General features: G+C 37.5%; 1 protein-coding gene across 3 annotated transcripts in view; it reads left to right on the forward strand.

The window, feature by feature from the left end:
* The window catches only part of LOC131037392 (ABC transporter C family member 13), a 361,462-nt gene extending 352,948 nt beyond the window's left edge, over positions 1–8,514 (forward strand). For all 3 annotated transcript variants that reach the window (XM_057969521.2, XM_059221855.1, XM_059221856.1), the window contains one exon: positions 8,067–8,514. In XM_057969521.2, the coding sequence (XP_057825504.2) occupies positions 8,067–8,147 (81 nt within the window). In that variant the 3' untranslated portion in view covers positions 8,148–8,514. The remainder of the gene's footprint in view (positions 1–8,066) is intronic.
* The last annotated feature ends 7,791 nt before the right edge of the window (positions 8,515–16,305 follow it).

Consider the following 16,305-nt stretch of genomic DNA (forward strand, 5'->3'; position numbering starts at 1 on the left):
CCAGAATTGCTAAAAGTCTTTTACATTAACTTCCGAGTATGATCATCGTTGTTTGCACACTTATATGTTAATGCATTGATCATTTAAATGATATTGCAGCCATTACTTTGTGATTAGTTTAAATATTTGTGAATTCCTTTGTTAAATCTTGCCTAGCAAAAAGTTTATTTTTCATATTAATATTGCAAATCAAAACCAAATCATTCAAAAACACAAACATTTGCAAGTTGGAGGTTGGATAACTTGTTGGGGTTATTACATTGGTTCTCAGCTCTTTGATTTTGTTCTTCATGCCTAGGATTTTCATTCTAATTTTGACCCTCGTGAATTCCTCAAATCTCTTGCTCTAAGTTTTCCATGCGAGCACCCTTTTGGTTCAGTCTTCAGTGTCATATTCCTTCCTTGATTGTTATATATATAACCTAAATGAAGCAATTATTATTTATTAATTAATATAATATAATATTTATCAATGGATGATTGTTTGAAATTTATTTGTTTATTAAATATTATTATATTTATTAATATTCATTATTAATAATATTCTTGAAATATTCAAATAAAAATAAATCATTATTATATTGTAAACATTAATATTTATTACAACTGCACTTACGTATTTGTTCCCCCCCCCCCCCCACACACACACACACATATATATATATATCCTAAGTTAATGTAATGCGATTGTCTTTGATAAAAGTGATTATAACAGAGATTAAGTTTATTTGGGCAGCGACTGAGTCAAACATTAATCGGCAAAGATAAAGTAAGAAATGAGAAGTAATAACATAGTGAACTATTAAGGGAGTTAACTTCTATGTATAAGAGGAAGATTAGTTAATAGTCGAATTGCTTATGAAGCAACTATATTATGTAAATAATTTAGTGATACGTTTCACAAAAGAGCTCTCAAGCTTAGTTTAAAGATTGTGAATTAGTTTCAGAGGACGATGAATGAAAAAGTGCAGCGACTACCTTCTAAGGGAGTTTAAAAGATAACAACCAGCATAAAATAATGATTAACAAAGGTAATGTCTTCTTGGAAAGACATCACTCCTCCAGAAGACGTCTCTCTTCATAGAAGCATGGAGATACATAAGCGAAACTATTCCATGAGAAGTAGGGGTTTCTTTTTCATATCTTATTTGGGATTCCAGTTTTAAAGAGGGGATGAACCCAGGCCGAAGGCCCAAAATGGGAGCATTTACTAATCGGAATTATATAGGAGATAGCCCATTGATATTGCATGACTAACAGGAAGCATATTCCACAGCATTGAAATTATATTGATTTTTACTGTGAATAATATCAACATATTCATTCAGGGCATGCTTATTCGATAGGTCAGAAATATCATTCCAAACCACCATTACTGGACGACTTTAGCATATAAGTTGGAGTATGTCATCAGCGATTCGCAGGAAGATAGTAAAGGAGAACAAAGATCATATCAGAACTGTTATTAAGTTACAGGCAGCAACATCCTTGTTCTTGGTGGTATGCATGGGAGTGTGTTTAATATGTATGCTTAATATAAGAAGCCTGATAATGTTCTTATGCAGAATTTAATAGTAATATTAATATAGACTGCAATATATGTGACAGTCATTAATTATATATCTCCATGTTTGGTCAGACGAATAACAATATTAAAATATAAATCAGAAAGGACTCCTAAGTTAATAAGATTAAGAAGAATATGTTTGTATATAATGTTTATTACTATTGTCAGCATTTAAGAAAGTTGGGGGATGGAGTTGTTTCCAAAGAGGGATTTAGATCCGATAATGGTAAGATATTAAAATCAGCAGTTCGACTGATTATTACAGTCTGGCATGAGTTCTGTGCATAACATAATGAGTGTGGTACTTATATACATATATTTCTGCATACCGATTATTAGCACTGCACTGTTGTTATAATTAATCCTATATATATAACATAGTAAATATTAGTCACAGTACTTATTAATCGAACAAGGGATATAACAAGGAAGGAATAGAAGGCCAGGATACAGTCAGACAAAAGGGTGTTGCTAATATAAAATAATAACTGTTAACACTATTAATGAAATACAACATGTTAACATAGCAATATTGATAATGTAATATAACATAATGACAGTGTAGGTTCCAGACCAAGCTTGATTTGACATAAATGTCTTTCTATTGTTCTCTTTATGTACTAAAATTGTGATTCTAGGACTGAATATTAGGGGACATTACATTCAAAAGGTCAAATATTTGACCCTTTCTTTCATTCGGACCATTGCTTGAACCACTGCGAATTTAGGTTATAGCACGTGCGTTCATGGCATACTAAAGAATCTGCCTATTTTCAAAAAATATTGCCCTATAAACTCTTTTTTTTTCCTCCCCCTTCCAACACACAGCTCAAATTAAAAGCCCCCCTATTTTCACCAAATATTGTATTTTTTTATAGTTGGAATTAAAAACCCCTCTATTTTCACCGATAGGCAATATATTGCACCCTCATTTTTGGGATATTAAACCCCCCAATATGAATGCACATGATATAATATTGCCTAGCCAATGAAGCCCCCGTGGTCTAGTGTCCATAGTGGTAAGCTAATTTGTCCAGCAACAAGAGTTACTCTTTAGCATAGTGGACAAGGCCGTAGTGTATAACCTAGAGCTCTGATACCAAAATGTAAGGCTCACGTTTCCTTACTAATTTTCTCCTTGTATTTAATAGCACAAAATATATATTTTGAAAATGAAATAAAATTCAAGTGTATTTAAATGATAATTTATCATTAATCCATGTAATCATACAAATCCAGGTACTAGTACCTTTACATAAGAGAGCACATTTATACATCTTACATACATATAATGAAATTAATCTTTCCATTTCTAAGTACAAGTACAATAAGTAAATAATACATTACATATCAATGATATAAAATGAAGAGCCTTCATTGCCATTAACCACTTGGTCTTCTGCTGATCAAGCAATGAGAACATAGTTGAGGCGTTTTTCTGCCCAACCACGAAGCCTTAGCTTCATCGGAGTTCTTCCTGACATGAAGAATCATCGGCCTTGCTCAAAGTGCCTAGCAACCTAGAGATAAGTAGCAAGAGGGAATCTCAGTGCAAGCCTAATTTACATGCAACTCCTAACTCAAATGTGCTATGTGAACAATCAGGATGTGCAATGTTCATCTACCCCAATGAACCCTTGACTTTGGCTGAAGTACATTTAATATAAACGTGAACCTGAAAAGAGGTTCACATCCTTTGTAAGTCCACATTCGACACCCTATCCTGGAAGATAAGCTTTCCCAAGCACACATGCCTAGTAAATAACACGTCATACATTTCAATTCTTTATTTTATGTAATAATGTTTCAAATGTATTCATTCCTAATAGGTATCCATGTAATTCTTCCATGCAAATTCTACATGCGACAAAACTATTTAATTTTACATGCAAATTCTACATAGATGTTTGATTCTTTCCCATACAGTTTAATTTAGTATATGAAATTTTATTTACAGTTTAGTTTAGTTTATGATATTTTATTTGCAGTTTAGTTTACCTCAAATTGGAATTGTATCTTCAATATTTTAAAATACCTCTCTTCAAAATTTTGCTCATAGCTGAACTATGCCACCAAATGGCCTGCACTTCCTTGTCAAGTTGTCAACTATCAAATATGGAATAAATACATACACTTATCCAAAATATTTTAGCAACACCCTTAAACAAGTCACATGAAAAAATTTGCTCCAATACCAACTGATCGGTAATCAACTTAAATATTCTTGTATAAACTCACCAACATTGATTTTTACTATTTTTACTTATGTGCTGATCAAATGCAATAGAGTAATATATTACTGAATTCAACACTTAGAAGGCCAAAATTGATACTTTTTACATGAGGGAAAAGACCAGCAAAGTGGGTTTATGATTCCATTATCATCTTGGAAGTTTTTCAAGCCAATTGCTTAAGGACCCTTCAAATGCATTGTGGATCTTCTCTAGAACTTCCACAGCTTACTAGCTTGCATTCTAAGGAAGACTTGCTTAATCCTCATGCTTGACTGCTACAACAGTCATCTTCTACATGCAACCAATGCAGGAATTGATGATTCAACAAATTGAATTAGTTGTACATGACCTAAACGGGTATATTCATGCTTACAAGAAACATAAGCATTTGAACCTTTCCTTCTTTTATGCAATCTAAAAGCCTTCACAATTGTCTTTTTGATCCACTCATAACATTTGGTTGTAGTCATAAAAACTCGTATCTTTAAAACTATCTATTGAAATTGTTGAAAGACTGAACTAAAGTGCTTTTGTAGAACTGATTCTTGATCACAAAGCCACGTCAAAAAGACTTTGCATGGACACATTGCACAACAGTTCCAGGTAGCATGAAGGTCAAGAGCAATTGGTGCCTACAAGATATCAATGGTGGAATTTATCGTTTCAAATGGCATTTGTCCAAAGAACGAGGAAATAACACTGAAATATGCAAAGTATGCCCTGCAGATGTCGCGTATCAAGCAAATCAATCTCTTGACGGGTTTGCTGAGAGTAAGGCCAAAAAGGCGAGAATTGGGGTTGAACTAGGTTCTAGTTCTGCAGATCCTAGGAGGAACTGTTTGGGTGAGGAAGATAGCAAAGATGGGGGTTTCAGGGAATCTAGGTCAACACCTAATTCTATAGCACATGGACCAAACATAGGTGGAGGAAACATTCATACTTTCTTCCAACCTCATACTACAGCAGGATCTCAAACCACCTTGGAGAGTACAGGATGGAGGAAAACCATCACTAAACAAGCAAAGAAGGCAATTGCTAATTATTGGTACTCCTCTCACACGGCATTCCATGCTTCCAGAAATCCATATTGGCAACCCATGGTAGATGCTATTGCAGCTGTAGGTCTTGGGTTTCAAGCCCCATCTTATGAGTCATTGAGGGTTGGTATGTTGAAAGATGTAGTAGAGGATGTTCAAGATGTTAAAGAGCATCGGTTACAGTGGGCTATTACTGGTTGCAGCATCATGTCAGATGGCTAGACAGATAGAAGGAACCGAACTCTCATTAACTTCCTTGTCTCTTTTGAGATTGGCACTATTTTTTTGAAATTTGTGGATACATCTAATATAACGAAATCCTCAAATGCATTGTTTGAGATGTATGATGTGGTAGTTACGGATGTAGGGCCACAAAAATGTGGTTCAATTTATCACAGACAATGTTGCTGCAGGGAGACTTCTGACAAATAAATACCCTTCTATGTTTTTTATGCCATGTGCAACACATTGCCTTGATCTAACCCTAGAGGACATTGGAAAAATTGAATGGGTTGAGGCATTTTAGAAGGCTCACAAGGTTACCAAATTTGTTTATAATCTCACAAGGGTTTTGGCTATAATGCGCTCTTTCACAGGAGGCAAGGAGTTAGTTCGACCAGGGGTGACAAGATTTGCAACATATTTCCTTGCATTACAGAAACTATGTGAACAAAAAGGTAATTTGAGGTGAATGTTTGTTTCAATCGAGTGGATGGAGTCTAGCTTCACAACTCAAGCAAATGGCATAGCAGTGGCAGAGTACATGTATTCTACCACCTTTTGGGAATCGATTGAACAAATTGTAGAATTTTCAGAGCCTTGAGTAAAAGTCTTGAGACTAGTGGATGGGGAAAAAAAACCCATGTGATATGTGTATGAGGCCATGGATAGGGCCAAGGAGGTGATAAGGAGTAAGTTGGGAAATAACAGGGATAGGTATATGCCGTTGTGGGACATAATTGATAGGAGATAGGATGGACAGATGCACACTCCTCTCCATGTTGCAGGATACTTGCTCAATCCTTTGTTATTCTATAAGCCTTCATTCATGGATATTGATGCTGAGATCAAACAAGGCTTCTTCAAGTGTATAGACAAAATGTTTCCTAACATGGAAAAATTTGATGTGGCTACGATAGAGTTGGAAGTTTAGAATCAAGCTAAAGGTTTTCTCTCTTCTAGGGTTGCCTTGCAAAGCAGGAAGACCATCCAACTAGGTATACTATTAACTTTTGACAATCCCTTTATTTTGCCAATATGCTCATTAAGTTTGTTAAGATTTTAAGATATTCTTAGTCTTACAATATTATCTCCATATAATGAGTCTTACAATATTCAGCTGAATGGTGGGCTTCTTTTGGAGACGAAATACCAAATTTAAGGTGGATGGCAGTGCGCATTTTGAGCCAACCATGCAACTCATCAACTTGTGAGCATAATTGGAGTGCTTTTGAACAGATACATTCTAAGAAATGCAACCGCCTATCACAACAACGGATGAATGGCTTGGTATTTGTTCACCACAACCTCCACTTGAAGATAAAGAAAGCTCAAGGTGAGAATATTAATATATAGTTGCAGTAGTTGAAATTGTATTCACTATTCATTGTGTTTCTCATATGTAAGGCAAAGACTAATTTCTACATAGGCAAAATCAGGAACTATTGAGGAAGACTCGCCAATGACCTTGATGAGATAGATCCAGAGTTTGAGTTGATTGCTGCTGCTAATGATGATGATCATGATGATCCTCCGCTTGAGATTGAAGATTTTGATCTCATGAGGGAAGCCAACTTGGATCCTGAATGGATTGAACGAGCTAGGACAGGCTCTCACCCGGGAGCTTCATCATCAGGGCCTCTTGCCCTCTAGCATGTCATTGCCTACAATTGATTTTTTAGAATTTTGTACTTAGTTTACAGGTCTTTGTAGAAAGTCACAAACTATATTGTAATCGACATTTTGACATCTATCACCATCTAGATATTATTTATGTTGTGGTATGTTTTGTGCAACGTAATCAGCGATATGAATATAAACAACGTAAATCTATTTTCTACAATTCATGTGTTGATGAAGTGTCTATTTTATTTGCCTACAATATCTCTATGCTATGGAAACCCTAAAATATTAAAAAAAAAAGTAGTTTTTGATTGTTTTTCTGCAATTTTTTACATTTTTTTGTAAATCCAATTTTTTCAAAAATTCTTATGCTTTTGTTTTGTCGATTAATTCCCCAAACGATTATTGCTTCCTTGCTTTATACCTTTATAAAAAAGATGTCTTATGTATTATTATTGTTCATCAATATGAGCCTAATGAAATGTTTGTTGAAAGTGTTTTTAAACACCTTAAGAGGAAATACTTAGCAGGAAAAAAAAACTCAAGATGAAAGGGTGGATATAAAAGAAGAGTTTGGCACGGAAAAGGGCATCCATTGTTATTGTCATCAAACCTTTTTTACATAGCCTGAACATTGTTGTTCCTTTGAAGACAAACCCTCTCAATAACAAATCATGACCTTCTCTAAGTCAAATCATCAAATTGAAATAGTTTTAGATAAACCTTCAGCGTTTTTATGATTACTTCTTGTGCTTGATCGATATTGTTGCAACAGGTCCATCCATTTGAAGTGTTTCTTTTGGTAATAATTATAATTATGAAAGAAGTTTCTCAAACATCACCCACTTAATATCTAATAATTAGAGTTACTTAAAAGAAATGTAAACACTGTACATCTTTGAGATACCGGCATATTTTGTCCATATTTTTGACATGTCAATGTCATTTTTCACCTCATTTTCCATGCCAAGTTCTGGGTTCTTTTTTACAAGCTTATACAAATAATTCATGGTACATTTCCTAATATGCTGATTTTAATGTAGCTATTTCAAACAAAAATAATTTCCTAATATGCTGATATTATTGTAGCTAAACTTGGGTTCTTTTTTACAAGCTTATACAAATAATTCATGGTACATTTCTTAATATGCTGATTTTAATGTAGCTATTTCAAACAAAAATAATTTCCTAATATGCTGATATTATTGAAGCTATTTCAATCAAAACTAATTTCCTTACCAAAAGTTAAGTCATATTTACTGTATGGTGCAGTAAATAGCAGAGCATGTTTTTGGTCCTCATAGTGGATGCATGAAATTAATTTACATTTCTAATATGCAAAGGTTTGTTTCTGAAACTTTTTTTGTGCTCCATTATGTTTCGCAGGTAGAAGATGGAAATCCACAAGCACTTCTACAAAATGATAGCTCCAGATTTTCCAGCTTTGCAAAAGCTGCTTTTCAGTAATTAGAGTAGAATTTGGTATTACTTTCCACTGTGGCAACAGTACTTTCAAAATTGTGGTGAAATTAAATTGTCCATGTTTGAAAGACAATTATTTACCTAACTAAAAGAAAATAGATATCAAGAGGCTTTATGCTATCTAATGCACACCTCCCCATTTACTCAGGAAAATCATAATTATATTTTATATAAAATTGATAAAAAGCCTTTAATATTCCTTAATGTGCTGAGAGTTCAAAAACATAAAGTCTAATAAACAGAACTGGCCTTGAAAATCACAGTTTTCATGGCAAGATTTCATATTTTTTAGTAAAAAACCATGACATGTTACGCAAAGTTTTAATCTACTGAAGGGGTAAGCTGACCATGATAGATTGCATTTCCATAGCATTAGTGGGAGATATTTATGGAGTCAACTTTTAGTTTGTCGAAATTGAGAATTAAATTTTAGCACATGCAAACCACCTTGAAGGGGGGAAAACTTTGCAAGGTTGGGGTTCCATGGATGGGGGCTTCCTAAAAAATAGAGCAGGAGCTGTTGAGACTTGTTAAGAATATTTTAAAGCTGACGGTCTCATGAATTTTGTTTTGCATTTCAGCTTAAAAATTTAGGCTCCTAAATTTAAGGATGTCATGAACTTTGTAGTGCAGATCAACTTGAGTTTAAACTCCTAAATTTAAGTAAAATTGGTGGTAAATAAATTTAGGTTTTTTTTCTACAATTTATATGATTGACAAATGGCATAATATATTCCTAAGCTAGTGGGGCAATTTCTAGCCCCACCCCATTTTCACCACCTTAGATTTTCAAGCCTAAAAAGTAGGGGCTCTATTCTTTAGGAAAAGACTCAAAATAACCTTGTAGCCAAAAAAAAAATTCTATGGGGCCACCTCTTCCTTAAAATAAGAGCTTAAGCCCCCTCCATGGGACCCCTGCCTAAGTGGAGTTGAATTCATAGGGTACACACAATGATGAGACAAATAACCCAACAATAAACAATCATCATATAAATGAATGGAGGACATTTCTTTAATGACATTGGAAAGTATTATATGTCATGTACAAAGAGATTGCTTGTTCTTATACCTATCTCTAATAGGTTAGGCCTTGGTTTTTCTCTCATGCTCATTTTGCAATTTGGTATTCTATATTGTGCTTTACCTATTTTTAAGTTTATTTTCAAGTTCTATTCATGATTTCATCATTTAGGGATAAATTTTAAGAGATTCTTTGCATAATTTTTTTAATGTGTGAATAGAGTTGAAGGTGAATCTTTATAAATTTGGAAAGCTTGAAATAAGCATTATATAATTTTTTAATTTATTTATTGATCATTATAAGTTTATATATATATTGTGTTAAGCATTTGTCTCAAATATAATGTTTAAATTTTGTTATAGAAAAAGATGTTATTTTATTCTCTTTTGACACTCCTCATTTCAAAATAATTAGGTTGTGTTGATGGTGGAAAATGTTTAATCATTTAATCAAACTCAATCACCTATAATTAAAATCATGATAAATTGGACCACTTTAATCATACAATAGAATTTCAATACAAGCTCATGTTATAAATATTGTTCTTGATGTCAAAGGAGCATGAACAATTTTATCATTGATGTCAAGAATAAATTAGTTGTCCAAGATTGTTGTCATTGATATCAAAGAACAAGTCGAGGCAAAATTGATGGAAGTTAGCTTGTGGCAAATTTATGGCATTATCTTGGAGATTTTGTTGAACAAGGAAGGAGGCAATTTAAATATTAAATTGTACAAATAATGATTTACTTCCTTGTTGGTCAACCCATGTTTTGCATATTAATTGTAAATAAAAGAAAGTTTATCCATTTTTATGAAGTCAACCCCCTCTTTGAGTTGGCCCTCTTTTGGATTCATCCCATTTGGGGGATTTTAAAATAAATAAATATAATATTTGTTGTGCCTAACAAGAAGGCCGACCTTCTTGGCATCGAAATTTTAAAATTATGTAATGTCCTCGATATTATTAAATAATTTAATAATTGTATGTGTATGGCCCTGAAAGTTAAATTTATTATATCTCGAGCCCTTTTTACTTTTGGTGGTAACATTTTGGTTGTGTCGGCTCTTTTTGTAATCCTTCGGGAAGTTTCCCCGAAGCCATATATATGGCCTAGTTAGTCATTGTTGTAGGTATGTGAATTTGGTGTTTTCTCTGTGTGTGTGAATTCCAATTGGAGTTCAGTCGTCTGCCATTTCGGAGGTGGAAGATCCTCCCTACTTGGCATCTGCAATTTCGGTGGGAGTAACTCCTCACCCTACTCTTCTCTGCCCTTAATTTGCGATTTTTGTAATCTGAAGTGTTATCATTATTGAATTTGAATTTCTACTTGTCTGGTGTGTCCATTCTTGTGTCGAATTGTGTTAAACTAATTATATTGTTCAACATATTGCATATAACGAAACCATCTTTATGAGGCTGTGATTATTAGTTTGTACACAGAGAGTCAATTGATCGTAGGAAGGCAAGGAGCGTACAGTGGAGGGTGTACGGGAGGTTGTGTTGGTTGTACAGTGGGGTTGGTCATACAATGGAGGTGGTATTGTCGTACTGCAAGAAAGTGTGCGGTACATTACAATGGTATCAGAGCTAGTGATCTTGCCACCCTGTCGGGTAGTGGATGCAAGTGTACACCAGAAGGAGGTACCTTTCTGCCGACTGAATGGGGGAACCACGAGATCTTACCAATGAAGTCATGGCACTATTAAGGGAGCTAACTAGAAGCCAAGCTCAGCTCAACAACACCATGGTCAGAGGGGAACAAAGACAAAAACTCATGGAAGATACATTGCGTCAATTGGCCTTGGGAAAAACAAATGGAGATCATAATGGACAGAACGATAATTTAGTCATTGGAAGGTCAAACCCATAGCGTTCAAATTTTCGATCGCCGATGCCAACTTTTTCCCAGAGAATTGAAGCACCGTGTCGAGAGCAAGAGCCCACTTTCCAAGAGTTGCAAGCACAGTTGAATCAAGATTGGAGGGATGCAAACCTCGAGGGAGACATATCCTTCAAGGATTATGTCGAGCTGCGGATGAAATACTCAGGCGGCAAAAGTTGTGGCTACTATAACGATGATATCAAACGGAAAGTTGGTAAGATTAATATGTCACCCTTTGATGGGACCAAAGCAACCTCGGTACGAGCTTGGGTACAAAAAGTAGATACCTATTTCCAACTTAACCCGATGCCTGAAGATGAAGCTATTAGATTTGTTGCACTTCACCTGGAAGGAGTCGCTCACGAATGGTGGCATCATGGAATGGTCACCCTTGGCCACAATCAGATAACTTCATATGTCGAATTCACGGAGAGGCTCATAGACCGTTTTGACGGAAGAGATCCAGAACTCAACTTCAAAGAGTTGGCTCAATTGGAACAATCTGGATCGGTGGACAGTTACATTACAGAATTCTAGAGACTATTTGTGTTAGTGACAGATATCTCGAAGAGATTGGTGGTTTTATTCATGGACGGGTTGATGGAACCACTGAAGGGTTGGGTGAAAGGGTTCAACCCCAACACGCTCATGGAAGCAATTAAAAAGGCGTGTCACATGGTGACATCTTCTTCTTCCTGAAATTGTCCACATGCCAAACCACCCTTCGCCCTGAAGAAGGATATCAAAACCTTTCCAAAGAAGTCATCATTAGATGAGGCCACAAAACAGGAGCTTAGAAGGAAGAAGCTTTGTTTCACTTGCAAGGAGTTGTGGGAGCCAGGGCACTAATGCTTGGTCAAAGGAAAGATTCATTATATTGAGGTCATGTTCGATGGCGAGGAGGAACCTGAAAGAAGTGAGCCACCAAAGGAAGAGTATAAAAGAAATAGGACAGGTAAAGAGAATTTCCACCCTGGTACGGAGGGGAGGCGTCATTGTCACACTGGTCGGTACCCCAAGGTGTAGTGTGTTTAGGGTACATGGTATGCTTCAAGGGCAACGAGTCCTAGTCATGCTCGACAGTGGGGCCTTGCTCAACTTCATAAACCCATCACTCGTCAACTAAAGGGGTTTGCATACAAAAGAGCACGAAGGGTTCGAAGTCAAGGTGGCGGGAGGAAATCTCCTATCATGCACTCACCTAGTTCTGCAACTGAGCATCACCATGGGAAATTACACAGTGTCAGACGATTTCTTTGTGGTAGATCTAGATGACACAGATGTCGTATTAGGCATTCAATGGATGGAGACCCTCAACCAATACATGCAGAGCTTCAATAAAGATGGAGTTCTCATTCGAGGTGGATGGAAGGAAGTCGAATCTGAGAGGAATGTCGAATGGCGGCCCGAGGGAGATTTCGGCCAAACAAATGGAAGCCCTTTTCAGACATGATGAAGTTGTTTGGGCAGCACATTGCTTAATCTTGACAAAACTTGTGAAAGGGCAATAGGCTCACTACCAAGATGAGGAACTTCAGTCGGTGTTGGATAAACATAGCATGGTGTTCGCTGACATCCAACCTGGCATACCTCCACACTGTGGCTTTGAGCACACCATTGAGTTGGAGGAAGGAGCCAAACCTATCATTACCACACCCTACCGCCATCCTAAGAAGTTTAAGGATTAATAAAGAAGACAATCCAAGAACTCCTCGACAAAGGATGGATCAGGCCCAGCTCTAGTCCCTTCGCGTCGTCGATAGTGCTAGTAAAGAAGAAGAATGGATCCCTCTGGATGTGTGTGGACTACCATGCATTAAACAAAAAGACTATCAAGAATAGATAACCCATCCCCAAGATCGATGAGCTACTGGACAAACTACATGGCACAGCCTATTTCTCCAAATTTGATCTCCGCTCTGGCTACCACCAGATCCGCATGAGGGAGAAAGATGTGGAGAAGACAACCTTCTATTGCCATTACAGACACTATTAGTTCTTGGTCATGCCATTTGGATTAACTAATGCTACGGCCACTTTCCAGTCGTGCATTAATCACATCTTCAACAAGCAGTTGTGTAAGTTCCTGTTGGTGTTCTTTGATGACATACTCATCTACAGTAAAACGTGGGGGAACATCTAAGGCATTTGGACGAAGTTCTGGGAATCATGGAGTCAAAATCATTGTTTGCCAAGAGGTCCAAATGCGAATTTGGAATGATGGAGATATAGTACTCAGGACACATCATCAGTGCCCGTGGGGTTCAGGTGCATCAAGAGAAAATTCAGGCCATTCTGGATTGGCCGCCTCCCAAGACTCTCTCGGAGCTGTGGATTTCTTGTATTGTGTAGTTATTATAGAAGGTTTGTGAAGGGGTTTTCACATATTGGTGCACCACTGACAGATTTGACGAAGAGAGGATCCTTCCATTGGGATGCGCAAGCCTAGCACATTTTCAAAAAGTTGAAAGAAGTTATGAGTATGTGTTTGGTTCTAGCACTACCGGACTTTACTCGCCCTTTCATCTTGGAGTGCGATACCTCGGGTGAAGGCATTGGAGCGGTGTTGATGGAAGACCGTCACCCCATCACGTTCGAGAGTCGGAAGCTCTCAGGAGCAGAGCGGTTGTACTCCATCTACGACAAGGAGATGTTCGCCATCATGCACGCACTGATGAAGTTTTGGCAGTACCTCGTTGGGGCAAAGTTTGTTGTGTGGATAGACCACAACAGCTTGCAATATTTCTTGGAGCAGAGGGATTTGAACGAACGGCAACAGAAGTGGGTGAGCAAAATCCAGGCATTTGATTTTGATATTGAGTATGTGAAGGACCAGAATAATGTGGTAGTGGATGTTGTGTCAAGAAGGCTTGCCATATGTTCTCTATCCCAGATTTCAGTAGATTGGAAGGAACATCTATTGGTTGAATACTCCAAGAATACATTCGCGTGCGAGCTGATGGATGGTCAAGTGCAGGATGACAGATACAAGGTGGTTGATGACATCATTTACTACAAGGATAGAATTTATTCGATGCCCGAGTCCAAGATGAAGGAAAAAATTCTAAAAGAAATGCATGACTCACCCTTGGCCAGACACCCAGGATATCTGAAAACCTACAGACAAATTTGGGAAAACCTTTGGAAGGGCCTTAAGAATGGTGTTCTGCAGTACATGCGGAAATGCTCCACCTGCTAGCAGAACAAATTTGAGCACACCTTACCTGTTTGACTGCTTCAACAGTTGCCAATCCTCGACCAGAAGTGCGTTAGCATCTCAATGAATTTCATTACTGGGCTTCCCAAAGTACAGGGGAAGGATTGCATCTTCCTTGTGGTAGATCGTTTGACCAAGTATGCTCATTTCTTTGCCATCTCCACTGGATACCAGGCATCTCAAGTGGCTGAGTTGTTTTTCCGAGAGGTATTCCGCTTGCATGGTCTTTCGTGGAACATAGTGAGTGACAGGGATAGTCGCTTCCTAAGCACCTTTTGGATGGAGTTATTTTGGTTGGCAGGAACCAAATTGTCGCCAAGCACAAGCTACCATCTGTAGAATAATGGACAGATGGAGATTGTAAACAAATGGTTGGAGGGTTATCTCAGGAACTATGTCTCAGCACAACAGAAGGCATGGGTATGTTGGTTACATTTGGGTGAACATTGTTACAACACCACCTACCACATATCAATAGGTATGGCACCCTTCAAAGCATTGTATGGTTATAAACCTTCATCATTCGTGGATCTGGTGTTGGGTGATAGTCGCGCACCGAGGGCCAAAGATTGGTTACAGTAGAGTTTGGACATCCTGAGATCTCTCAAGGATAACCTGTAGAGGGCTCAGAACCAATAGAAGATGTATGTTGACGGACACCAGGTTGAGTGGAGTTTTGAGGTTGGCGGTCTGGTATACCTCCGGCTTCAACCATATAGACAATCCTCCCTGAAGATAGGTGGTAAGGAGAAGTTGAAGCCGCGTTTCTATGGACCCTACAAAGTGGTTCAAAGGGTGGGCGAAGTTGCCTACGAGTTGGAACTTCCTGAAGGGAGTCGGATTCACAATGATTTTCATGTGTCATGCCTCAAGAAGGTCGTCGAGTAGCGTGTCACAGTGTCGAAGGACCTACCACCCATTGACGAAGAAGGGAAACTAATTTTGGAACCGGCTGAGATCATCGAGGTCAGAGAGAAAAAGATGAGGTTGTGCACAGTTAAGGAATTCCTCATGTGATGGAAGGATTTGCTAATCGAGGATGCCACCTAGGAAGGTGAGCAGATTCTGGAGCATCCAAGTCTGCAATTGCTTGAGGGCAAGCAATTATCCAACAGGGAGGACTATAATGTCCTCGATATTATTAAATAATTTAATAATTGTGTGTGTATGGTCCCGAAAGTTAAATTTATTATATCTCGGGCGCTTTTTACTATTGGTGGTAACATTTTGGCCGTGTCGACTCTTTCTGTAATCCTTCGTGAAGTTTCCTCGAAGCCATATATATGGCTGAGTTAGTCATTGTTGTAGGTATGTGAATTTGCTGTTTTCTCTGTGTGTGAGAATTCCAGTTGGAGTTCAGTCGTCTGCCATTTCGGAGGTCGAAGATCCTCCCTACTTGGCATCCGTAGTTTCGGTGGGAGTAACTTCTCACCCTACTCTGCTCTGCCCTCGGTCCAATATTTTTGCAATCTGAAGTGCTATCATTATTGAATCTGAATTTCTACTTGCCTGGTGTGTTCATTCTTGTGCCAAATCGTGTTAAATTAATTATATTGTCCAACATATTGCATATAACAGAACCATCTTTCCAAGGCCGTGATTATTAGTCTGTACACAGAGAGTCAATTGACCATACGGAAGGCAAGGAGCGTACGAAGTGTAGAGCCGTACGGTGGAGGGTGTTGGTCATATGATGGACGTAGCGTTGTTTGTATGGTGGAGGTGGTGTTGTCGTACGGCAAGAAATCTTACGGTACATTACAAATTAAAATTTATATTCTTTAAGGGGTCAAACCCTTTGAAGTTGGTGCCCACCTTGGAAGGGTATATTAAATTGAATAAATATTTTCCCTTGTTGACTTGGATGACGCCTTTTGGAGGGGTACATTGCAAGATATACATAAAAGATGCTAAGAGGATTTTCAAACAAGCAATCAATTGAACATTAATGAATAAGAGCAAATCTAAAGCAATCCTAGAGCATAGAAATATGAAGAGTATTTCAAGTTTGTTTTGAAG

The sequence above is a fragment of the Cryptomeria japonica genome, chromosome 5 (genome assembly GCF_030272615.1).
Source record: "Cryptomeria japonica chromosome 5, Sugi_1.0, whole genome shotgun sequence".
Taxonomy (NCBI): Eukaryota; Viridiplantae; Streptophyta; class Pinopsida; order Cupressales; family Cupressaceae; genus Cryptomeria; species Cryptomeria japonica.